Source organism: Cygnus atratus, chromosome 11 (genome assembly GCF_013377495.2).
Source record: "Cygnus atratus isolate AKBS03 ecotype Queensland, Australia chromosome 11, CAtr_DNAZoo_HiC_assembly, whole genome shotgun sequence".
NCBI lineage: Eukaryota > Metazoa > Chordata > Aves > Anseriformes > Anatidae > Cygnus > Cygnus atratus.
In genome coordinates, this window is record NC_066372.1 from 19,474,421 (window position 1) to 19,500,589 (window position 26,169).

Sequence of the window (26,169 nt, forward strand, 5' to 3'; positions counted from 1 at the left end):
ATAACCAAGTTCCTTTTTTGTTAAAGCAATTTAAATCTGGAATAGGTCCACTTTAGATTCATTCAGGTGTGGCAGGCAGCAAACTCTCAGAATATTTTAAACTTAACTCTGGGGAAGTTATACAGAATCACAGAATGGTTTGGGTTGGAAGGGGCCTTAAAGACCATCTAGCTCCAACCCCCTGCCACGGGCAGGGACGCCACCCACTATCCCAGGTTACTCAAAGCTGCATCCAGCCTGGCCTTAAACACTTCCAGGGATGGGGCATCCAAAACTTCTCTGGGCAGCCTGTTCCAGTGCCTCACAACCCTTACAGTAGAGAATATAGAGAGTCAAACATCTGCAGGGCTCACTGCTGCTCCTATCATCAACTTTCATCAGCAGCTATTCTACAATGCTCCAAAAACCATGGCCATATCATAATTAAATGTCCCAAAAGGTAAAATGACCCAGACATAATGTGGATTATTTCAAGTCAGTGGAAAGCATTTAAATGCCTGAGAAGTATACACAAGATGTGCTCTTCATGATGTACTCAACAAGCTACTTGTGCCCAAACTGTGGGACAGAAGCCAGCCCTTGAATACTACTGTTAGAGACAAAAAAAATCCCTGCTTTCTTCTGCTTTTTCAGATGGAAAAATCTGAATTGTAGCCATCACTACGGTAAAGGAAAAGGAACAACACCAACCTGATGCTGCCTCTACCAGTGCCAGAATCACCCTGGGAGGCATGCAGAGACCTCTGAGCCACCACCCTTCTGCACTAGCTGCAGCTGCATGGTTACAAGCTATGTGAGATCAAGAGAGAGGAAACAGATCTGGATGCTCCATTTTCTGTCTTCCTGTCTGTTTAGGAGAGGCCCTATTAGCGCAGAGTAAAAGCTCATCTGGTCCTCTTCGGTGAGGTATCTACAAGAAGGCAATCCACCCGGCTAATTCTGCCCCAGCTAGTTTATGGGAGTGTCCTTGTCTGGAAACCAGAGATGGTTCCTGCTCAGTCCACATGAGCTGAGTGGCACAGTCCAAGATCTACCTTGTAGAACGATTGTGGCCTCCTGACTTTTTTGCACTAATAAGTTTGGCTCTGGCTGACAAGTCTGAACAGCTCTGCAAGAAGGACATTAGCAAAAACAGGGAATAAAAGGTATCATTTATACCTTCAGCTTCTATGACGTCCTCTAGCAAGATGATCCACAGTTTAATTATAAATACAAAGGAGAAAAATTGTGTTTATTTGTTTGCTTCAATCCACTGCCTGTTTTTTAATTGGGAAACTTCTTATACTGTGATAAATAGCAAACATACATTCCTTCTTCCCTTCTCCAATGATGTAAGGGACCTCTCACATATCTACCCTCGGTGACCCCTTTTCTAAGCAAAATCATCCCACTCTCTTATTCTCATTTTATGGGAGCCATTTCACAATTTAATTACACATTCTGTGAAAAGCACTATCTTTGTCTTTAAACCTGCTGTGCAATCATTTAATTGGTTGCCCCCTGTTCAATGTTATTAGAAATAGTAAATAATCATTCCTTGTTCGTGTCCTATGCACCAGCCTCAGTTCCATAGATCTCTATCACATCCCTCTTCAGCCATCTGTTTTCTGAACTGAGTCCTAGTTTATCGAGTCACTCTTTGTATAGAAGCTATTCCAAATAAAAGATGATCTTTGTCACCATTCACTACTTCCATTATATCCTTTGTAAGCAGCAATCAGCCAAACTGCATGCAGTAATTTAAGATTTAGATATATTATGGATTTATACAATAGCACAAAAAATTGTTTTTCCACCTCATTTTGTTCTTTTCCTGGTCATTCCAACTGCTCTAGCTGGTGCTCTGGGTTGGTTTGTTTTTTTTTGACTGGTGATGAGCACTCATTTGCTCAGAAATTTCAGAATTTGCTCAGAAATTTCATTATTTCAGAAAACTATCCACTGTGATTGCCTGATCTCTGTCCCCGAGTGGTAAGAATTAAATTAGAATTCACCTTTTGTGTATTTACTTAACATTATTTTCTCCTTGCATATTACTTTGCATTTCTGAGCACCAACTTTCACCTTACCCAGTCGTTCAGTAACATAAAACCTTTCTGCATATTTGCCATTAGCTTTATATTTGACTATCCCAATAATTTTATACTGTTTGCAAACTTCCTTTTAGCATTCTTCTACAGCTGTGCTCTACCGTTAAGGATAATGTCCAAGCATGGTGTCAAATCCAAACTTCCCTAGCATGCACACCGCGGTCACTAGCTGAGACCTGCATCTTTCTGTAGCAGAAGCTGACAACAAGTTCAGTACATCAGTGCATGCCTGACCTCTTGTCCACACCGAGTGGATGGACTGAGTCCAGGAGGAGTTATATGTGCTGTGCACAGCAGGTATCCTCAGCCAGTCTCTTGCTAGGGGCACTGAATCACAGAAGAAGCTCTGAGGATGAAAAACATGCAGACAGGGGGCTCATGATGCTTACACCTGCCGTTGACATCAGTTCTGGGCTGTGTGATGCACACTTGAAAGGATCACAGCAAAAAAAAAAAAAGAAACCATCTACGTACATAGGTGGAAAATATGCTTTATGGCATGAAATGAATAACATTTCATGTCAACTTTAAGCTAATGGAGTTTGTGATGCAGCCTCTGAAAAGCTGGTAAATAACCTGGCAATCATTCACAGGCAGATAACAGATGTCCTCTTCAAATTTTCACACATTTCCTAAAACCAAAAACCAAAAGCAAGAGAGTCCAATACCTGGTAAAAGTTCAGTTGCTCTTTGGCATAAGAAACACAGCAGGATTTTCCACTTACACGGGTCTGATCATAAAGGATAAAACCTCCCTCATCCTTTGGCAGTATAGTTAGACAGAAAATAAAATAAAGAATTAACCAGTGACTTGGGTGGCTGTAATAAAGTCTGTTTGCAATTTGAACTACCAAGAGAATCAGCTACCAACACTTCTATACATTGATCCACAGATAGTGTGGATAAGGATATGTACATTTAGAAGCTTAATAGATGAAAAGAGACACTGCTATTGGCAAGCAGTTTATTCCTCTGCAAGATTCAGCTCAAATGACTCAGTCTGAACAGGATATTGAGCTCCAGTGATACTGAATGAGGCTACAGAAACGGAAATGCAATTTGACACAGCCACATTGCCAATTAAGGATAAAATACAGGAAATATGTCAACTAGTAACAAAGACAGAGGCATTCAGGGTTTCTATATGAAGCTGGTTCCTTTGGACCCACTTAGGAAAACTTTGGAGTTATTCAGGTACATAAAACTGCAGCAGAGCCCAGAAGTAAAAGTAAATATAAGAAGAAAGAGGAAGAGATCTGGGACTGCTCACAGTTCTTATCAAATTATAGACACTGTGTGTAACTGAATCAGTTCTCATTAGTAGAGTCAGTCACTGAGTCAAATTCCACTCTTGTATACCTGGGACAATCCTACTGAAGCTAGCAATTGTGTTCAGGTAAACTTGGGCTGACAAAGTAGAATTTGAGCTGTCACAGACAATTTCTGAAGCTTGTACATTGCTAAGAGAGAGAGCAAGCAAAATAAAACTGAGCTACTTGATAAAATGATCTCGAAAAAATCCATTGATTTCAAAGAAAAGGATGTAGTTTCCACAACTGAGGGAGACCCACTGTGTCTTGTGCATCCAGTGACCTTGTTAAATACTCCAGTACAATAGTTCAGCAAACAACAAATGCCCTGAAGTGAGAGGAGCCCCTTCATTACGGCTCATGCAGCCAGGTGCTGACATGACCGCTGTCAGGCTCCTAAATGCTGTGGCCGCCAGTACTCCAGCAGAAATGTCTAATTGGTCAATAGGAGCTCTGGGGGGAGAATGCCAACAAGCCTAATAGGCAGCAAGCACCTGGTTCGTTGATATAAAAATCAATAGGGGAGCAGCTTAGTCTGAAAGCCTGGGAATACACGGGTGGTCTCCCCATAATGATCTTCCCTATTGGGATCTGCATGTAGGATATATTCTCCTGTAACACAGCAGAGCCAGAAGAATCCATTTGTGAGTCATTAGTGTAATACTGGTTTTAGCCTGCATCCCGTTCCATTGCACTGTGGTGCTGTTCATTGTTTCCCAGTCTACATGCAGCAAGACCATCTCAGTGGATCGACTTCCCGGAAAGGCACCTGCCATTTAATAAAGATGCTCAATCTGGCTGGAATGTAGTGCTTATGAAGGGTGCCATTCTGAAAGCGCAAAGTACCTGCACTGTTTGTCCCCAGGAAGAGTCCTATGGGGACTTTGAAATGGATCACACAGCCATGCCACCAAGCTTGACCTGAAGCAATGGTTTGTGAAGGTAAAATGGTAAATGGCTCAGTCTGCCAGCAGATTTGCCAGTCACTGCTGATGGAAATGGGGTTTGTGATGTGCATACTCATCCACAGGGAGCTGGATTGAGACCAAAGTCATTTCATGCAGGCCACTGCACAGCCAAGAGAAGATAGTTTTCAGCCTGTACTGACCTGGCCTGGATCAGAACTACTAGCCTAGAGATACAAAGCTCTATAGTCTGTTGTTAGTCCCAATGGCCTACAAAAAATAAAAGTACGGCTATTTTATACACATAAATATATAATTTTGTACATATAGAGAGATGGTAGGAAAATTCAGAGGTCATCAATGAAAAGGGAGATCAGGATGCAGTTTTCTTCTGGTCTATGAATATGCAAAACTCCTGATAGGAACAAGTGATTCCTGACCAGCGCTATTTACATATGGAGTCACCCAAAACACAGGGCATACGATGTTTTGTTTTACGCTAAGACCTTTCAGCATGCAACCCAGCTGACAGATAACACTTCTGTACAACTAGATAGTGAGAGTTCTTTCATTTCTAGAAAAAATTTCCAGCTCACCCCTAATTATGTTGTATGGAGCAGAATTGTTTTTTATTGTATGCTTTGGATCTGCTATTTGTTCCGAATCCACTGTAAAGTTGTTTCTAAGCTTAAAAAATTAGCAGATGAGCTTTCAGACTCCATCTAGAACCCACCAAGATGCACATTCTAAGGACAATGTACTCCTAAAAGATGAGAACCAGGAGAGAGGTTCTTGAACAGAGCTGTAGGTAGTACCCAGGACTTGGCTGCGTTATTGTGACTGTTTCACAGTTAATAGCACTTTTTGTTTTTAGCCACTTTTCAAGCGCCATGTAAATATCATTTTTAATTTGACCTATCATGGTTTTCCAGAGCACAATTACATCTTCCATTTTTAAAAATAATTTCATGCTATGCTCAGACTTAAAACTCACACTGACATGTTATCGAAGAGACTGCATTTCCTTCTTGCTGACTTTGACAAAATGATCTTCTCAAAACTGTTCAGAACACCTCAAAACTACCAGCTGTTTTTGCTGTTTCTGCAGCTGCATCAAACCTCCCTCTTTGTGCCCCAGCAGTGACTTTCCCTCTGGCATTGCTCCTTGTGTCACCAGGGATGGTCCTCCCGAGTTGGTTTTCCTTTCCTGCCATGTCTCTGTACTTCAGGGGCGGCTGAGGAACGAGTCATGGCTACAGAGGGATATCCTGAAGTTTCTTAAAATGAAGCCTACTGTGAACTCCTGAATAACTGAGGAGAAACAAAGGTAAAGCCGATAAATAGGAAAGAGTTCAAAGGACGAGAACACAGGCACCAATTCCTTCCACGTCATGCTTTAATATTCAGTCTTCGTTCAGGCAACTCCTAATCCTTCTTAGGGAGCGTGATGCTTGGTACCTTTAACGTCATTATGTAGGGAGGGGATTATGAAAATTTTATGTGTATGAGCCCATCTGAGCGCTCTTTGCTAGCTAAAATGTCACAGGGGACCTGACAGAGAGAGCAGGGTACTGCAGTGGGGTAGGAAAGGCCAGGGAGCTCAGGATATAGATCTGTGGAAAACAAGGCTTTTTTAGTTCTACTACCTATAGGAAAACTTGTTTTGTTTTTACAATTAATTAATAATAAATTATCTCCAAGCTGCAACCTATGCTCAAACCCACCTGCACAGTATGGATGCCTTTTTCCACACCCACTTCCACTACTGCTAGCCATTCACATTGGCTTTGAGACATTGCATTATGAATAAAATAGGAAAGCTGTGAGAAGAAAATGCATCTTACTTGTGCATCTAGGTAATTCCTGAAATGAGACTGGGGAAACTATTTTTGTTGTCTGTAATACTCCAGTTAATTGGACAACTGCTGTGCCAGAAAACCTTTCCCCTCCTACAGCAAGTAAAATTTATACTGGTGATTGGTAACAAGAACATCTTGATAAAATGGCTGAATTTATTCTATACCTATAAATGAAAAGAGTTCTTAACAAAGGGGGGTAACTGATATGCTCAGTAAATCAAGGATAAAAGGACACAGGCTCTATTGAAGATTTTTCCCCTCGTCTTTTCTTTTTAAACCTTTTGATGAGGTGCCCTGTTGCTCAGAGATGAGCTTCCACTGAAGTACTTTTGGAATTATCTCAAAGAGAAACAGATCATTTAAATGAGTTAAAGCCCCCAAAACAGATCCACTATCTCCAACCTTCGGTTCATTTTTTATATTAAGAATTTTATGAAATTTATAAAATAACTTCACTACTGAAACAGGGGCTTATAAGAGAAAGAAGTCTCATTCTTTTTTTCCTGCCTCCTTCTGAACAGGTGAAGGATGATACATTTAGAATAAAGATGAAAGCAAATATGTAGAAGAGAGGGAATATTCTGATAAAGTTGTATTTATCACCTTGAGTGTTTAGAAAACACCTACAGCCATTGATTCTTTAAATTCCTCCAGACCTACCTGGGACTGTGGACCTTCAGGGAAAATTCAACTGAAGATAAGATAAGGTGCTCCTTTCTAGCTACTTCTTTTTTTTTTCTTTTAGACAACACAGAGAATTTTAAAGGTACAGGACAGGAGAGCAGGCTTTTTTTTTTTTTTTAATATAGATGGAAAGATTGTTTTTTCTTTCCTGTATGTTTTCTTCAGGGACCGAGAGCTATTGCATGTGCTAGAAGGAAGCCAGTCATGGCTGGAATACTCAACAGACTGGATCTGTAAGTTCTCTATGACCTCTATAGGTAAAACAAAATTATGGTTTTCCTCATTTCATAGCAGGGTAAATTGGTCATTTTACTCACTGGGTAGGCATGGGGCAGACTATGACTGGCCTGAGACTGTGTGCGATTGTACTGAGAGATTATCTGTTACAAAATTTGTTATACATTTGCCATGCATTTGCGTAGGTTTATAGCAATATAATATATACTTATTTTTACTAAGTGTTTGAGCAATTGTTATGTGCTTTACAGGTGCTGACTTTTAGTCCAATATGCTGGCATGTATGTTGGAAGCAATTTGTACTCCTGCAGTAGAGAAAGCATTATATTAAGAAATTCTGGCATACTAGACAAAATTATGGATGTACAGACCCAGAGTAAGGGGTCTGTGCACTATCCTTAAGTGCACAGATTCACACTGAGCTCAGTGAGGATTTATATACATGAGCACTTACACAAGGATATATTTGAAAGGCAATTTTGATGCAATGTCAACAAAAGATGCAAATGATTACAGATGTACAGAATTTAAATCCATCTTGGAAAGTTTTAGGGAATCCAAGCGACATCCCAAAAGCTGAAAAATCTTGTAGTAAGAGTTCATCTCTCCTGTTGTTTCCATCTTTTCCTGTACTGTGTAATTCAGGGATCAGCTTGTATGGGATCTACTAATATAGTCAAGGAATAGAAAAATGTCAAAATGAATTCTTTCATTTTGGTGATGAAGTGCTAGCTTTGCTTGCCGGCATGCAGGGTTCAATAAAAGTAGACAGGTCTTCAAAAATAGCAGCATAAATAGATGAACTCTTTAAAGTAATATAAGTTCTGTCATCTAGATGTGAAATATAGACCTAAGTGTCCGTTGAAGTAAAGGCTGACCGCACTTTCCACAGATAAGTGTTAAAGTTTTCTCAGTGTCTTGGCCAGGGAAATGTTTTAACTACATATTTCCTTGCCACAATAAACAGAATGAAAGCATTTGAAGTTAAACACATTTTTCAAAGGAAGAAAACAAAGCATCCATAAAGAAACAAAGGCATATCACAGAATGAGGTGTCTAGGTAGCTACTGTTTTCAAGAAGGTTGCAATTAGCTGTGCAATGGAGAAGGTGAACTGAGTTGTATTTCAATAGTATCTGTAACGATTTCAGTGGCTAGAAAGCTGATAGGTATGTGCAGGGGGTTGGTTTCAAGATTTCCTTGTGAGACAGAAGGTCAGGATTCCTGTGGTCTCCTGTCATATTTAATTCATATTCTCTGGCCTTCTTCAACACATTTATTGAATTACAGGAATAAAATTCAATGAACCAAAAACAAAGAAGAGAGGACAGGGCAAATCCTGATTTCTTTTACATCCCTATAGCAAAAAAGACTTCAGTGGGCTTGTAAGAGAGCATCTGAAAGCAGAATTTGGAAGGAGGGAGAGGTGCAAGTTAGTATAACCCTTCTCATCACCCCCGTAATTGAATCCAAATAATTTTTTGCAAGGAGTGAATATTTGCGTGTGGGAGTAAGGATCCAATTTCTACCAGTTGAGAATCTCCCTGTCTCCTTTTTAAGGGTAATCTTTGTGTAGTCCCTGTGTGTTTTTATCAGATTCCTTCTTGCCACAAATGAAATGGCAGCAGACTGGCTTTTCAAAACCATTCTTCAGAAAAACATCACTGGCAATTCGTCACATGAGTACTAAGGGGTAATCCTCAAATATTTAAAAACTACCAGCTTCGGGGAAGTGCCCTATTGGCCCTATTAGCATGTTTATAATGATGGTTCCCTGCAATCATTTTAATTAATGAATACAAGCCTTAACCCCCCTTCACAAGTGAGATGCAGTAAGCACAGGGGTTACAAAAGGCCTGCAGTGGGGACTCTACTGCTGGAGCATATGAGGAGGAGCTCTAGACCTGCTCTGTGATTTTGGGGAATAAGACTTTGTTGTGTCTCCTATGCTCCTGTTATCCTACTTTTATCGTTCTGTAGGCTGCTTCCAAGAACTGGGCTGTTGTGGGTATAATAGCGGGTCACTCCGATTTCTCAGCTACCTCTTCAGACAAATCTACAAACAGCATCTGCAGTTAAAATAGTACAATGCCCTCATCCCACAGTTAAAATAATGCAATATCCCAGTGTGAACACAGTTGTATCAAAACCTCATACATACAATCTGTACTGATACCCAATAACATCTTTACACCAGTGTAATTTGTTTTTAGAGCCAGGTATGTGTAAATCTGGTTGTTGAGCCTGACCCAATATATTCATCTAAAATAAAGAAGATATAAAAGGCTTTGAAATTCTATCCAAAACTACAAGCTCACCAATATTTAGCATTGGCATTTGAATTTTTGGAAATGTCAAAGCTAATAAATAATGTATTATTTTTTGAGCTACAATGTACCTTTTTATTTTAACACTTGAATCTGCTTAGCTTCCAAAAAATTAAGAGCTCTGCACACGTACATTTCAACCTATGGGATGGCTGCCTTTCCACTTAATACGTTTAATAAAGGTGACCAGATGCTTTGTATTTTTAATGGTTTGTTCTGCATCCCAACAAAATGTCCCTGTTTTGGCTGTGATAGCAGATGATTCATTTTGAAACCCAGCCCAGCTGCCCTGACACAGCCGAGGCAGGGCACAGTTAAAAGACAAGCCATCTGTGCAAGACAAGTGGTCTGGAGGAGTGCTTTGTCAGGAAGAGACTGTGATTTCTTGGTCACTGTGTTTTTTAGCCAGCCAGTACCCCAAACGTCCTATGGGTCGAATCTCTGCCTTTGCAGTTGTGTCCCACATGCCATTATGCCCTCTTACTTTCCCCTTACTTAGAAACCCTTTACCCTGCTCTGCTACATAAGTTCCTGTGTTCCTGTGAAGTGTAAAATGTTGATCCCACTTTCATTCTTTCCAACCACATGTCAAAACTTCTGACCTCAGAGCTGCATCAGCCAAGCCTCACGCTAGAAGAAGCAAGAGGGATTCATTTATGGCTTTTCTGAATAATTACCTCTGCCCAGTTCTATATTAGCATCTCTCTATTGTCAGTGCTGCCAAAAGAGACATCCTGCATTCAGGAACAGACACTGCATTGCTTGTAGGCTGGCTGAATTCAAGGGCAAAACTCTACCGCAGGCTGCGCTCCCCATCGCCTCACCAAGAGGCAGGCATGCACACCTGAAGGCAAAGCCTGATCTTGAGCGTCACTGAGATAAACCACTTCAAGCCTTGAGAGGGTTCTGGCCCCATGGCATCTTTCCCACGACCTGCTGCCTGTGTCGGGAAGCAGCGCTGACACCTTTTCCCTGCCCAGGTGGTGGAGCATAGGGCGTACGGCATACGGCTAGAGTGGCTCGTCAGGACACTGCTGTTCTGGGGTGGGAAGCAAAGGTTCCTGTCAAGTTTTCTTTACTGCCTGTGTTCTCCAGCATTTGAAAGAACTATTGCAACTCAAGTCATCTGGCATGCATACAAATGACAAATACGCTTCAGAGGCAATAAATTAGCAATTTAAAGGCTTTACTTCCCCTCATGGACTAATTGCCAGAGATTATAGTATATTATGAGAGAGCAATGATACTAATGCCTAAATATGCTTCACTGATTATAGAGCTATCCTCAATAACCAAGCTGTTTAAATGTCAATGCAAGAAAGCTCTTTATTATGAGATTAAATATTATTTTGAAGCAATGCAATAGGATCTTCCCAGGCTTCACAGCTGCAATAACACTGTCTTGGAGCTATATATATTGGACAAATGATGAGTTTTTTTACATGTGTACTGTAAAGGGTCCCAAAATATTCTTGTGCTGCAAACTTGAGCTGCATTCTTTATAAGAAAGAGGGTCTTGGTATCTTTTTGTTTTGCATTTGTTACTTATATACTGCTGTCTTCATCTTTTTCTCTACTTTATATTAATACTTATGTATCACTGGTGTACAGACAAGATAAATTCTTGTTTTCTATTAGTGTAAATGAGTGGGGAATAAAACTTCAAAGCTCTTTTCTTCTTTTTTTTTCTTTTTTTTTTATTTTAAAAAACCATCTCTAAGTACTGCTGCCCTGCATGCTTTTGCCAGTCCTACACCTCATGTCTAAATAAATATGTTTATACCCAGCATTGAGAGAACTCCTGGAAATTAGGTGGAAGCTCCGGTTTTCAGGTTCAGCTTTTGACATGAAGCAGAGAACAAAAGTGACTCTAAACCATAACCCCACTTCTGCTGTTCTGGAGATGGCAGTTGGTGATCACAAGCTGAGGTGTAGATTTAGAAGGGAGGGAGGCTAAACAGGATTTAGCATCCCACTAATTTCATATAGGGCTCCACACATGTGATCTTATCACACAGTTGCACATCCTTCCCATATAGATGACAGCAGCATGTACCCCTGCAAAATACAGCAACCTTTTTCCAAGAAAACCCAAAGCACTGCAGTAGGCACTGATGGTATCTAGATGGGGCATGCCATACCCCTTCTGTTGGTTCTAAAGCTACCTGATATGATGTTCACTGTGTGTCATAAAAGCAAAGCAGAAGAGCTACAGCATAGTCAAAGATCAGACCTCTAGTATTTTAAGATATGTATTCATTTCATTTTGAAGCTAACTTAAAACAAGAGGGTAAAACGTATCTAGGAGATGCGCATTTTAGTTGGCTGCTAAATATCAGTGGAAACTCTTGTTTGTTCTATCAGCTCATGATCTGCCTTTTTTCTGTTTCACCGTGGCTGATTTCTTCAGCCATTTTATATTTCGTCTATAAAATATAAAGCTTGTTTACCTCAGAATGTCTGAGGCTCTTTCTGATGCTCAGGTAAAAGACACCTGCCAATATACTCAGAAAAGACATAAATTGCTCTATCATTTGTAACATTAAAAAAAATCTTCATCTATTAAAAACACAGCGTGACTGACAATGAACATGCTGAAAGGCCAAGAGAATTCTTTTCTGCTCTTCCAGGCAGACAATAATCTGACACCTTTTTTGTTATGTCTTGACTTAGAATGTAAGACAGGGAACCAAATCTTTATACTTACAACAGTCATAAACTTACAATACTGATGTTAAGTAAGTAAGCAGAAGTAATAGGTTGACACTGTTCAAAGGAGAATTATGTGGACTTACAGTAAAATGGGGAAAAATTACCTGCATCTGGCCACTTTTATGCAAATATTATTTGAAATGAGATTAAAATCCTCTTTACTTTTTAGCAGGCACCTTATGAAATGCTCCATTGTTCTCAGCCCTCACTTACCATGTATCCTGGTGCACACGTACACTTTCCTGTGATGCTGTCGCAATCTGCACCGTTCTGGCACGAGCAGGTCAGCTGGCAGCCTTCGCCGTAGTACCCAGGGGGACAGGTTTCATTGCAGTAGAGTCCAGCCCAGCCAGCTTTGCAGCTACATTCTCCAGACAATGGATGGCAGCTAATGAAGACAGACAGACGTTAACGAGATGTGGACGGGAAGGAAAAATACTGTCCATTAACTGCAGGAATATCTCAGTTAAACGTTTCAAATGCAATGCCAGCAAGAGTCACACTAAGAACAGAACAAAGCTGAGAACTGTCTGGGACGGTGAACATAAGCCACCAAATAAGTCAGGAAATGTATAGGGAATATGGAACCAAATACCATACTGTGGTGTCACTTGCAAACATTTGGGAACTCTCACAGAACTGGTAATTTTAAACCCACTATATTTAAAAATATAATTTCTTTTCTGTTCTCAGATCAGAAAATATCTTTCTGTTCTCAGATCAACGTGACCTGGGTTGTTGACATTAACCACACGAGGATTAAGCCCTGTATGTGCCATACCATTTAGGTGTAATACAGCCAGTTAAAGATGTTCAAGGCTAGGAGTGATTCCCTCGGGTCCTGTTGCTGTCCGCAGAGAGCAGAGCTCAGCGCCTGCCCCTTTGCTCCCCTCGTGAGGGAGCTGCAGGCCGCCATGAGGCCTCCCCTCAGCCTCCTCTTCTCTTTGCTTCATAGAATCTATTCATTTTCCTTTATGGTTATTTATTGCTACGGTTTAATATTGCAGACATGACTGAATAGATTTCTTTACACCTATAAAATTAATATCCTATATGTTAATTTTCAAGGTAGCCTCATAAAATGTAATTTCCAAGTATGTTTCTGGCAATTACTGGTAGGAGAGGTTAGTCACATACTGTTGTGACTAAGAATGATCAAATTTTGTGAGTGTCATGTGTTTCATCATAAATAGCGTTTGACTGAGTAATTAAAACAATTCATCAGCTTAACAAACTACTATCCATGAAATTCTTCTGACAAAGCAGTCCCTGAAATTATGGTCGTTCACACAGCACCTCTTAACATTTAGATGAAAATAATAAAAGCTCGTTTTTTTCCCCTCTGAGTCTATTAATCATTACCTAATAGGAGCAGAAAGCTAAACATTAAAGACACATTTTAGAGTGGATTTTTTGTTTCTTTGTTTTCACTACTACCACACGTATCATGCGCTTCCATGAGAACTGCATCCGTTGGCTAAATTAAATCTTTCAAATGTAATGTATGCTCATGGCAGTTTGAATCAGTCTATGACAATTCAATTGAAAATACTACACTCAGTAAGAATTTCTACTCCCAGGTTGGCTCCTTCATCAAAACAGACAGCTTTTTTTCATGGGATGCAGGCTATTTATTAAGAAATAAAACCAGCTAGAACCAAGTAGGTTTTGCAGAAGTCTTGGGGAGAAAGGGGCATAAAATCCACAACAAGGCCCAGTAAAAGGTTGAGACAATGTTCTGTGCACCGCACCCCTGCCAAGCTGCCTTCTGCTCCTTCGTGAGGCTTTGAGCTAGGAAAAGCCCAATGCAGATGTGGGTCCCTGCATCCATGTAATCTGCCCCATGAAGCAAGACTGGGTTTATCATTAGCCTTAGCATATTGGACTTTTCTTCTTCTCCTAGGCCAAGCACTTGTATTTCTTCAGGGCTTTGAAATACACATCTTTTGCTGTCTTACAGAGTGCTTTGAACTCTTTAAACACTTTAAATTGCAGAGTTATGGTACCCACAACAACAGTTCCAGGTAAGAAGCAACAGCTGGAGAACAAACTATATAGCAGGGTAAAGAAATCTTTTCCTTGACGGTAGCAGAATAAACGTTTCCCAAGCTTTTGGCAAACCAAACATTAACACACACCATAGTCTTATGGTAGCGTAGCATGCAAAAAGACCCCAAAGCTATGTAGCTAGCTCCGCATGTAATGAGGTTGCAGGCTGTGTCCAGCCTGGGGACATGGGAGAGTTGTCTCAGATAGGAGCAATACAGAGCCCTGAATCACAAACACCCCTCTGACAATTAAGGTGCCCTGATACAGTGTTAACTTGAAGATGTCTGCATTTTAAATGCTTACCCAAAATTCATAAGACAGCTGTTCTCTTCCTGATTCTGCCAGTGAATCTTGGCCATATAAATGATCCCTTTTGTATTTCATCTTTTCCATCTGTAAAATGATACTTTTCCTCCTTTGCAGATCTTTAAGATCTGCAGCTGATGTCACTAAATAGTCCTAGATTTTTATTATTATTATTAATATTTTTATATTCTGGTGAGTGTGAACTATTCCATTAAATTCATCAGAATTATTCACTAAATATATTGCAGCTCACAATGTAGAAGCAGTACATGTACTGTGTATGTGTGAGTTAGGAACGTTTCTCTTATTATATGGGCATCCTGTAAACCTTCACTGTGTTTAAACTACATACCTTGACATATAACTATAGCTAGGAAATTCATCTGTCGTCCATCCAACCACCTATGCATCCAGTGTATCCAGTGAACTAAATGCTAGCTGCACTGAAGTTGAAAAATTTGAGGCAATTAATGGTAAAGTTGTTAAAATAAGGAATAGGAAATATAGTTAGAAATGTGAATTATTTGTATAATTCTTCCCTTTCTGTTCTGAATGTACCTTTCATGGTCCATATAACTTTTCAAGGCAATAGGAAGGTAGCATATGTAAGGCACTTCTCCATGCCACCAATAAACTGAAATTAAGAAATACAAACAGTTCCTCTGGAAAAGGATCTCTTAATGGATGGGCAGGAGAGCCTGGGGTTTTAGAAAGGATCCCAGAACGCAAACCCACTAACATCTGCTTTCAAACCACTTGATGAGAGCAGGAAGGAAATCTTAGTCTTGAAAGAATTTGGCAGTATTAAGCATTAGTATTTGCATTGAATCTTAACAACCTTTATTTCTCCAAATCTCTTGGATAACAGTAAGGAATGGTGTAAAAAACCTAGAATGAGTGCAAGCAGCCAAGTGTTCCTCTGGCACTGGGCCAAGCAGAGGTGGAAACTGGAATCTGTCCACAGCACACAACATGGCAGGAGAAAGAAATTGTTCCATGGCTCTTGCTGCAGTTTGGAAGCTACCATAGGCTCCTTGGCTTTTGAGCCACATTAACAGTATTGAAAGATTTTTGATGCTGTTTTGATACTAGCTGAACTGAAAAAAAAAGAAAGTATTTTTTGATGTTTGCATTTTTTAAGCATCTAATTTTGAGGAAACCTGTTTTCTTTCGCTCCAGGTAATTTAACTTTCTAAAGGCAAATTGGGAAAATAAATGCTTTAGACAGCACAGTCTGTTCCAGTTCCTGAATTTGTTCTCCACACATCTTTCAGTCAAAACAAATTCTTCCCAGTGAATTTTCCGACTTTCTGTTTATACACTAGCACCAGTTATCTCATCTTAATAAATAGCTCTAATTCTTACTTAACGGTATTTGCTCTCTCTTGATGTCCATTCTACATCCAGTCTCCCTTACTAAATGCTCTCTTCCTTTTGAAGAAGTAGCTGCAATGAGACTGCAGGGCCACTACTTCAGTCCAGTACACCTTCAAAGCCAGCCTCATTCAAGTACATTCTTGATTTAGTTCAAGGCAAAACTTCATGTAAGGCCCGTGGGATTTGGTCCTTCTAAACTTTTCAACATTGTGGCGATAATTAGAGCTTCTGGAGGTCTATCCTTTCCATTAGACTTTGTCATGGTAGCCGAGCTGCAGGTAGAAAAGTGTCAGGGCTTAAAAGGTCATTGTGTCTTGCTTCCCTTCTCACGTCTCTGACCTTGGAAAGACACTAGTAAAGGCTATGGGTCCACATGGTGACTCCACACCAGTGGTCAAGACAGCTGGGTGGCTCAGACTGTTCCACCTATTGATCTCCTCCTCTACTTTCAGAAAAGCATGCCCTTCTGACTACTGTGGACTGTTTCAACATGTGTTTCTTGCACAGGGAAGTTTTTCCCAGTTTTATCCTTCCCTGTGGAAGGACAGTCCAAGTCACCAGTGCAGTATAAATTACCTAATTCTGGAGTCATTCAAAAGTCACACATACAATGTGCCTTTCAGAGGGCTTTGATGCAGAAATTATTGGATGATGTTCTTCAGCCGTTGCTATGCAAGAGGTCAGAGTAGATGATCAGACTGGTCTCTTCAGACATTAAAATAGATAGATCTATGAAAATAGGAGAGCTGAATGTGTATTTCTTAATGTTCCTCTCTAACTTGCTCCTCAAAGCCCCCAGAACTTACTGTTCCAGCCAGCTTTCCAATAACCAGTCCAAATGAGTCAAAATAACTGACAGAAATAAGCAAGCTTCCCTCACCACCTTTCAGGTGTTTATAAAATTCTCCTACACACTTAGGTATCACTAGATGTAGCCAACAGTTTAAATGGCTTCTGGGAAAAATGGAATATATGGCTGTCGATAAATTAATCACTTTGGAAGACTATGGTTGCAGTAATGACAGGAACTCAGGGGAGGAGGTGGGTGGGAAGAGAAGCGTGTTGCATGGGACAGGCTAAACAATCAGTAAAAAGATTTGCTCAGAATACGGAGTGCCTTTAGAGAAGGTCATTTTCCATCAGCTCTGACACTCCTTGGCTCAGAAATTGACAGTGCTCTGAGGAGCTCATTGAAAAGTGGAAAGCCGAAATACCATGGATAAATGAAAGAACATTTACAGATCTACAGCTTGCTGATATCTCTTTGTTCCATAACAGCAGTGATAAGATGCAGGAAAAAGGGAGATTTTATCAATGGAGAGACTAGACTCATTTATTAAGGGAACAGAGATACCATCTTAGCAGAGGATGCTGCAAGTGAAGCTGATGAAGCAGTGATGGGAGGGAAGGCATAACAAGTATCTGTCAGAGAGCAGCCATGCACAGGGCAGGTACATGGTGCGTAAGAATAACCACACGTCTAGAAAAAAGCTGGGAGAGGATTCAATCCTCCATCTGTCTGAGCCCTCTCATCCTTGAGACCTCACCTTCCTTCACAGGTGGATGGCGCTAGGCTGTTCCTTCAGGGAAGATCTTCTGGTAACCCCCTAGAGCATCTCCTGGCCAGTCCTTTTTAATGACCCTGATGAAGTCTTGCACCCTCAAACCCCCAATCTTCCCACACGTAAGAGACTCTTGATGAATCAAGCAGTTATCTGATAAACAGAAGCCAAACTCATTCTTGCCCATGGCCTGCAGACCTTCCACTGTGTTTACAACTTTCTGGGAAAAAGGGCACAAAAACAGATTTCTGCAGGCTCGGATACGAGGGGGGAAGACACAGTGTCAGCTACTGGCTGAGAGCTTAGTCTCACCCTACCATACACATGAAAAAGAGCTTTCAGTGAGGAGCAATTTGCTGTGTGTTTACCGCAGGTTTAAGTCGTGCATACTGGCAAAAAACTGTTATGCAGGAGTTTACAACTTAGCTCTGTCTGTGGTAATTCTTGAGTCATCACCTGTCCTCAATACAACACAACATTAACCTTTTGTGTGTATTGCTCAGCTCATGCCTCAGGGATGTTACTTTTTGCAGTGGTATCATGATATACAAAACACTCAGAAGGGACAGAAGCCTGTTGTTTGGAGCTCCCCTTGAGGTGCCGAGCACTTTGGATCCTCGCTGTCAAACCCTCCAGAGCTAGCAGCTGTCTTTCTGTAGAGGACTCGTATGATCAGCATTACAAGGCTTTTTAAGTGATCCACTGTGAGCTCCGACTTTCGGTGAAGCAAAGCCTCTCCACTCACAGTTGAACTTGAATTTACAAGAAAGATCACCTGTTTATTTCCAAGACTGAGACAAATAGAATCTATCTCAAGCACACAAACAGATTTGCCTGAAGTGTTTGTGTGTGTGTGTGCATGCACAAATTAGGCGGTATTGCTTGCATACATAATTGAGGAGAGTGTTTATATTTTATCAAGCTGCAACATTGCCAGGTAGGTTTGTCATCATCAGCAAGACAGTCAGGTCTCCACCTGTCTGGTTTAAAATTGAAGAATGTTCGTATCAAGGGCATGTTTGCTTGGGCATCAGTTATCCTCACCTCCCTCTGAAGCCTACACAATCCTGGATTGGCTGTGAATGCTTAACAGTAATGGACAAAAAAGAGAGGAAATCAGGTGGGAGCTGAGGGGCCCTGCAGACATGGAAGAGAAATGTGGGCACTCCAGGCCTTCAGAAAAGCTCATGCCAGGGCGTTTTTGCTGTCCAGGCTGCCTTTTCTGTACAGGAACCTCCAAATAGCAATTCTAACAGTCAGGAGATACAAAAAATAGCAAACAGGATAACAGAGAAGAGTCTTAAATTCTTCCTTTTTGGGGGTTCAGAAAACTTATTTAAGCCTGCAAAGGGAATGAAAAATCAACCTGTCTCATGTTAGTCTCAAGTCTCTTTGTGGCTTTAGCTCTTAGTAATAAGAACCTCAAGAATAAGATCCTAAAAAAAGCAAAAGGGAATAAAACATTGAGACCTGACCTTTTAAGTGAGGCGTATTCCATTTTAGGTACACTTCCCTGATATTTTTCTACCTGAATATTTCACACATACACATACTCAATGAAGAGCAAAAATAGGCACATATGAGAAGAGAGGAGATGTCTATTTTGACAATGTCGGCTTTGTTACAGTTCCACAGACTGACTTGGGGATATTGATTTTGGTCTATTTATACGTTGTCCTCAAGTGTTCTCAACAAGGTAATTTGCCACGAGACATAAACTGAAGCAAATTAGGTTTCATTTTGAAAGTCCCCTTGCTGTCTATAGATTTAACAGGAAAACCTGTGTCATAAAAAGAGCCAAAATGATGGATTTGACTAGACATATCTCTATATTTTAAACTTCATTGGGTCATTATACATATATATGGGTTTCATATATTTTTTTTATGCCCAGAAGACTGCAGCTACAGGATAAGGCCATATGTCAGACTGTTTTAGATCTTATCAAAACTGTTTAAATAGTTAACAGATACATGCTTAGTAGATGGCTAGACTGAGGCTTATGATTCCAAACCTGAGGTCTTTTAAATCAAAGGTTGTAATACAGAGGAACTGTATGTTCTTAATTAAATCTACAGAGAAAAGGATGTGGTTGTAGTTAAATGATTTTTTTCCCTAATGCTTTTATTTGAGCAGTCCCTGCACTAGTATATAACATGATGTACTTACCTGAGAGTGTTGGTAATATTGCAAGGACATCTCTTGTTGCATTTGAGGCCATATAACCCTTCTGGACACATTCTTTCTTGGCAATGAATCCCTTTAAATCCAGGGTCACACATACATGCTCCATTGACGTGATAACACTTTGCACCGTTTTGGCAGTCACATCTTTGTGTGCACTGAAAACCGTATGTCCCAATAGGACACTCTTCTTGACACCTGTAATGAAATATGTGAGACGGGATCCAATTAAATACTGTAGTCTAGTTTACTTATGACTCTTACATGGGCATGTTTTTGTTAATGAATTAGATATAAAATCATTGCTCATTTATTTAAGTAATATGCCATGAACTGATATTATTGGGGTGATGTGATATCTTGGGCATGTAAATAGCTGTTAACTGAAACTGCATTAATCTCTGTCCAATTATATCCCGCAAAATTTGCATTAGTTAACAAAGTGCATTCTTGTTTCCTGGACCTCAGCATTTCCGTTCACCAGCCATAAGAAATTGATATAGAATAAGATACTTTACACACACATATATATATATATAAACTTCATCTTTTTGTTCTCTTTTCATTACAGAAGGACTGTGCACCTTCTTTAAAAGCATTCAGTTGTCATAGAGTGATAATGAGGTCTGAAAGGAAATGTGGTCTGTTAAGCATTAAGTTAAATGTACTCCAGCAACGTATAGTTTTACTTTCCCTCTACGCTGCCATCACACCTGCTTTATACCAACTAGGAGAAAATATACTCCTTTGTATTTTGCGTGTGTTCTGAGTAACTGCAACTCAAATTTGCATTTCATCTCTCACTCCAGGGATGCTAAGTAGTATAAAATCTCCAGACAAATCACTTTCACATTGCTTAGTGTAGTATCTTCTCCAAAACTGCCAACATTTTTAATATTTGATACACATAAAAATTGAACCTGCAAACACTATACATAGATTGTTTTAAATTACACCTTCCATGCACTGTTTTCTACTGTTTCCCTACTGAATACATTATGAAGTCTGCCAAAAAGCCTGTTTCATTGTCCTACAGTTTAAGTGATTATAATACTTCCCATTTTAAAAAGCTCAACAAAAGTCCTAAAAGTAGCAACTGATTCTGTGCTTGACATAATTCAGTGGTTTCAAAATTTTGCAATGAGTCAGTACTACAGTTTACATGATCCACCGTGAAATACAGATATGCCTTTTCAGTTAATAAAGAGAGAAAAAGAAGTCCAGAAAAGCCCAATTCCCTTATCACATGGATGCCAGATATTGGAAATTGCCTATCAGCATTAATTTAATCCTAAGCATTGATTAAAGTGTATACTGTAAACTCAGAGGCAATTGTTAAATGTCTTTCTGCAGGTCATTTCACAGCTGGCAGGTGAGAGTTAATATAACGATCAGTAATAAAAGATTAATGTGTGATGCAAGCCAGGCAAAACTGCAATGAACACTGCCAGTATATAAGAATTGCTATTGCAGCTTCAGATTATCACATTTTACTAAAAATAAATGAACAAAGCAAAAGGCCGAGCTAGTGATTCAATTGCAGCAAGCACCAACGCAGTTGCTAGTTACACAGTCCAAGTTCAGGAGTTCATACGAGACCCAAAGAGAGGAGCCTGTGACAAACAGGAAGGGACAGAACCACCAGCGGCACTGGCTGCTAGCCCTGCAGCTCTCGGGGTAGTTCAGCTGCAAAGGAAACAACCAGCAAAGAACGAGGAACATTTGGGCTGAACCACTTGAAGCAAATGAAATGCAATGAAGAACATATTAAGATGCCTCATGTCTCCACTGCCGTACACAGCTCGACTAGTTAGCAGGAGAGCACTGTACTCAACGAGATGAATACTTAGTCAATAGTGCACTATATCATTCTATATTTATTGAAGATGAAGCATTACCTAGCAGGGAGAAAAGCATCTGGAAATGAAATATTGACGACCTAATCCATTTACATAATTAGCCTTTTTCTACTAACAATTTAACCAACTTATTTATTTGGAGATCAAGCAGCTACTACTAATGAATTTTATACAAAGAATACTAATAACGACTCCTCTGGAACATAAGAATAATCACAGCAGGAATTAGCTTTCTACTTAAACATCTTTCCTTTGCAACATATCAATCTAATGTGTCCATAGCACCATTAACAACCAGATACATTGTTCAATTAAATTACAAAATGAGCTGCTAAACCCTAGTTATGTTTCTTGTTTAATTTACATTGCTTTCTGCCTATCTGGGGAGATTCGTATTACAATATCCACTGTACTTTAATATGTACTATAATTATTTGGGTTGGGACAGGATAATATGGCTGTCACCTGTAGAATTAATGGAAGCAATTTCACAAAATATTAAACATAAGACAGCCTGCTTAACTGATGAACTTGGTACATACACCTAAAATTTTTGTGGACTTTATTTTTAATGGAATAACGCTGTAAAATATTTGGGGCTTTTTCCTTTGTTTGTTTATTTTCACAACAGTGATCACATTTATGTCGCACAGACAAATATTGAAAGCCATCCAAAAAACACTAGTCTGCGAATCGCCTTTCTGTTGATAGAAGTTACAAACACAACAACAAAAGAATAAGTCTGCTCACACTGTTACAACAAATGTGGTATTTATTCTGCCCAGACTTAGTCTTTAAGTTTAATGGCAATATGTAAAACAAAGCTAAAGCAGTATGTTCGCTTTTCCAGTCAGCCATTGAATTCCCCATTCCCAGCTTCTAACTGTGCTTCTGCTATTATTCCTCTCCAGTTTGCAAAACACACATTTGCATGACATATCCAGTCATTGCAGCGCAGCACAGAGCTGCCTGCAGTTATTAATAGTGCTTGCCAATTTACTAGATATTTAGTGTGTTGCCTCTTCCTGGAAAACAGGTAGGGAACAAAGTGTGGCAATTACACTTACACAGACCGTTATGACCATTTCATCTCCACAAAGATTTACCTAACTACATGTTATTATCTTCTGCACGAGACAATGGTGGTGGATTTATACAGAACTTATTGACAATTAAAAAGGATAATAGTAGATAAAGCACGTTTATTTTTTTATTGCTGTTATTCATAAAATCTGTTATTACTAAGAATATTTTTTCATCGCCTTGTACAATTTCAGAGAAATCATTATTTTGTTGTGCAGCAGCTTTCTCCTGCTACACTTGCAATTATATTGCAGCATGGCAACAGCTACGAGATCCAGAAAGTAAAATAGACCCTAAACTAACACGGAGCTGACTAATCCATTCCATTGTCCATGCTCTACAAACACACAAGGAAAGCAATTTAGACTTTTTTAAGACCTTGTGCCTGCTCCTGCCATCGGTGAAATTGATGGGCAATCTCCCTCCAGCTAGCTGTAGCTGACAGCAAGGTGAGGGTATGCACGGCTCTTCAGAGCAAAGCGTTGCAGTTTGTGTCGTCCCAGCCCAAGCAAAAGGCTCCAACTGAATGCGATGGGCCCATGGCTTCACTTTCCTTGCTAAAGGCTGATTAAAGGCTGATAAACATTTTTTAACATTCTGACAACCCATTTGGAAGGTGGTAATGTCTAGGCTAATATTAGTTTTGCTTGCTGCTTTCAGAACTGTCCTCTCTCTTAACTTTCTCCTGTACTCACTAATCTTTTCATGTGCCTGCATTTCTGCTCCTCAGCCTCGCCCTTCAATGGCTATCTTTTACCTTCCTGCTCCAGGAGAGGGCAGGTGATCCATTCCTAAGGGTTTTGCTTGGGTACAGGTTCACTGTGAGACTTTCCCTCAGCTTCTTTTTGACATTTTCCAACCAATTGTGCCTTGTTTTGTCCCTCCCTGCTTTTCTTTGTCATCCCAAACCACATCTCTCTTTGGAGTCCAAATCTCTCTCACCTTTCTGCAAGGACAGATCTGAAGAGCCCACACTCCCTCTGCTTAAGGACAGTTCTTATGAAGTCTCCCCTGTAGAGCCTCCTCTGTTGTCTCTCCCTGAGCCTTTTTCTCCAGACCCTTTCTAAGGGATAAAGTGGCAAAAACCTTTGCTTTTGACAGGACTCAGATTTGGGTCTTCTGCTGTCTACTTGCCATCTCCTTTCCGGGTCCATCAATGGTCCTGGTCCCCAGTTTTTCTGCTCTTACTGCTGGAGTGCACCTAAGTGTTGCAAGCAGTACAACAGCCCATAACTGTTCTTTCCCTGTGCCATGCTCCTGTAGCAGAGCCAGCTCTTCTGCTGCATGTCCTCCCCTGCGGCTGGAGGCTATCTTGGCAGCTGAGCAAAGAAGCTGGCTCAGCTGCAGGCTGGAAGCTCCTGACAACTCTAACGCTGCTGATTCACCTACGGCCAGAAATCGATCTGGGTCTGCAACAACCAGATGAGGAGACCTACAGCCAGAGGGCCAGGACTGAGGGCAGCTTGTGATTGAAGTGTGGTCACTACTGTAGGTGTGAGGCTGCGCAGCTGCTTCTTTTAGAGGCATTGTCTCCAAAAGGTGAGAAAAAGAAAACTTTGGTTAGCAATAGCAATTATACGGTGCCCTCGCAGTGTATCCCAGGGATCCTAAAATCACTGCCTCCAGATGGAGGATGGGGGACACACTGATATTTCTTCACCTAAATCAATTTGAAATAGTAAGTATTTCCACCATATTTAACCACGTGCAAATCCTGTCATAATCTCCAGAGCCCCTTCCAATTACCCCTGTCAATGAAATGTAAACAAGGAGCACCCACATTCAACGGGACAGAACATGGCCTTTGCAACACCAGAGCAGTGTTGAAGGCTGGTCTGTTTGTGTGCTATAAAGACCTGCTGATTATACAATGATGGAAGAAATGAGAAATTCCAGTGAGCTTTGCTGCATAAAAATATAATTTTAGTGTATGTTGACATACCAGCACTAGCTTATTCTAGCTAATAAAAGAAGAGAAGATATAGGAGAAAGGGCTTTAGCACAGGATATGCTAGTCAGTTGTGCCCATGGTCTTTGGAAAGTCTGGTGACATAGTCCAATCTCTAGTGAAAACTGCAAATGAAAGCTTCTTCATCTGCAGCTTCCTCACCATCGTTAGCCTTGCTGGCAGGATTAGCTGGAGGGCTAAACCAGCATGTGTTACAATCCCACCTTGACTTAGCTCTGTAGTCATTTTGCTAAGTCCATGACACCTTTGTAAAGCAACATTATCATCTGCTTAGATTGATTTATGGGTGAAGCCTTTCGTTTATGAATTTTGAGGATTTATCACCCTTTGTTGGTGTCTAAGATGTATCAGTGCTGCAGCAGCACAGAGGGGATGAGGGAAACATTAAACTGCTGCATTGCTTACTCTTGAGGATATTAATTTGTATAAATATAGTTCATTTACATATCTTGTAAACATGTAATGCTCTCTATTAAATTTATCACTGTAAATATCTAAATTAAATTTAATCCATTAAATTTTAAAAGTTATATTAAAAAAACTGTAAATGGAGAGCATTGCCAATAAAAAGTAATAACATTGCCACATTTATAATGTTTGAACTGCTTTAGAAAGATGAACCTAATTGCAGCAAGAGAAGCTTAACACTGCTTTTCTGAGAGTAAGATTGTCCTAGAAGGGATATAAATATTGCCAACTGATGGTTAAAAGTAAAGGCTTTGCAGTTTTGATTTTTACCTGTCTCCCATATACCCAGGTGTGCAGATGCATTTTCCTGTCACAGGATCACAGTGTCCTCCATTGTGGCATGGACAGTCCTGGCTGCAGTTAATTCCAAATGTTCCAGAAGGACATGGCTGTGCACACACCAGCCCCTGGTAAGGTTGCAGAGAGAGCAATAGTTCAGTCAATGGTCATAATGCAATGAATTCCTACCCACTCCTTTCCCTCTACCCTCATCTCTTCAGTCAGTACAGAGTGGTACATGCCAGTGCTTTTGGCAAGCTGTGAAAGAGGCAGGGTGGGAAGAAGAGACTGGGACTGTTGCAGAAAGACTCCAGTGATGACAGAGAAACAACTGGACACTCCACACTACCAGTGCGGCAGCCTTTTGGCCATAAGAAGTAGTTTTGCAGTAGAAAATCTGCCTAATCCCTCGACGCTGGCTGGATGCATCATCCAACATCCTCTCAGCTCTTTATCCTCAACCTTGGTGCCTCTCCCTGACCTGCCTCAGTTCCACATCTCAGTGGCTACCATCTTCCTCCATTTCACGCTCTCAGCCCTCTGCTCTCCTCCCTCTTTATTCCTGTCCACACAAAATCTGGGTTGCAGTCTCCCTTTCAGCCTTCTCTCATCCTGACCCACCAAATCCCCATCTCTGAGCTGTTTCCTCCCTCCCCATCCCATGTAACCATCCCTGAGAGTGAAGAACAGACAGCTGGTTATTCTTGGTTGTGCACCCTGGCACTTCTCAGCAGGAAAAGCAATTGCTGGGCAAGCCTTGCTTTAGCTGTTCATCCTCAAAGTAGAGAATGCTTCCCATGGGCAGTTTCTTTGCAGAATCAAATGCCAAATTCAGGTGGTTTTCCTCCAGGTGTCATACAATGTTCCCTGCCAAGTGTCAAGGCCTCGCAAGGATTTCCCTAGACTTTCT

The 26,169-nt window shown here is 40.5% G+C and overlaps 1 protein-coding gene across 2 annotated transcripts in view; it reads right to left on the reverse strand.

The window, feature by feature from the left end:
- The window catches only part of MEGF11 (multiple EGF like domains 11), a 190,783-nt gene that overhangs the window by 60,247 nt on the left and 104,367 nt on the right, over positions 1-26,169 (reverse strand). For both annotated transcript variants that reach the window (XM_035554619.1, XM_035554618.1), the window contains exons 5-7: positions 25,251-25,387; positions 19,587-19,799; positions 12,337-12,511 (exon numbers count right to left, since the gene is read on the reverse strand). In XM_035554619.1, coding sequence (XP_035410512.1) covers positions 12,337-12,511; positions 19,587-19,799; positions 25,251-25,387 — 525 coding nt within the window. The remainder of the gene's footprint in view (positions 1-12,336; positions 12,512-19,586; positions 19,800-25,250; positions 25,388-26,169) is intronic.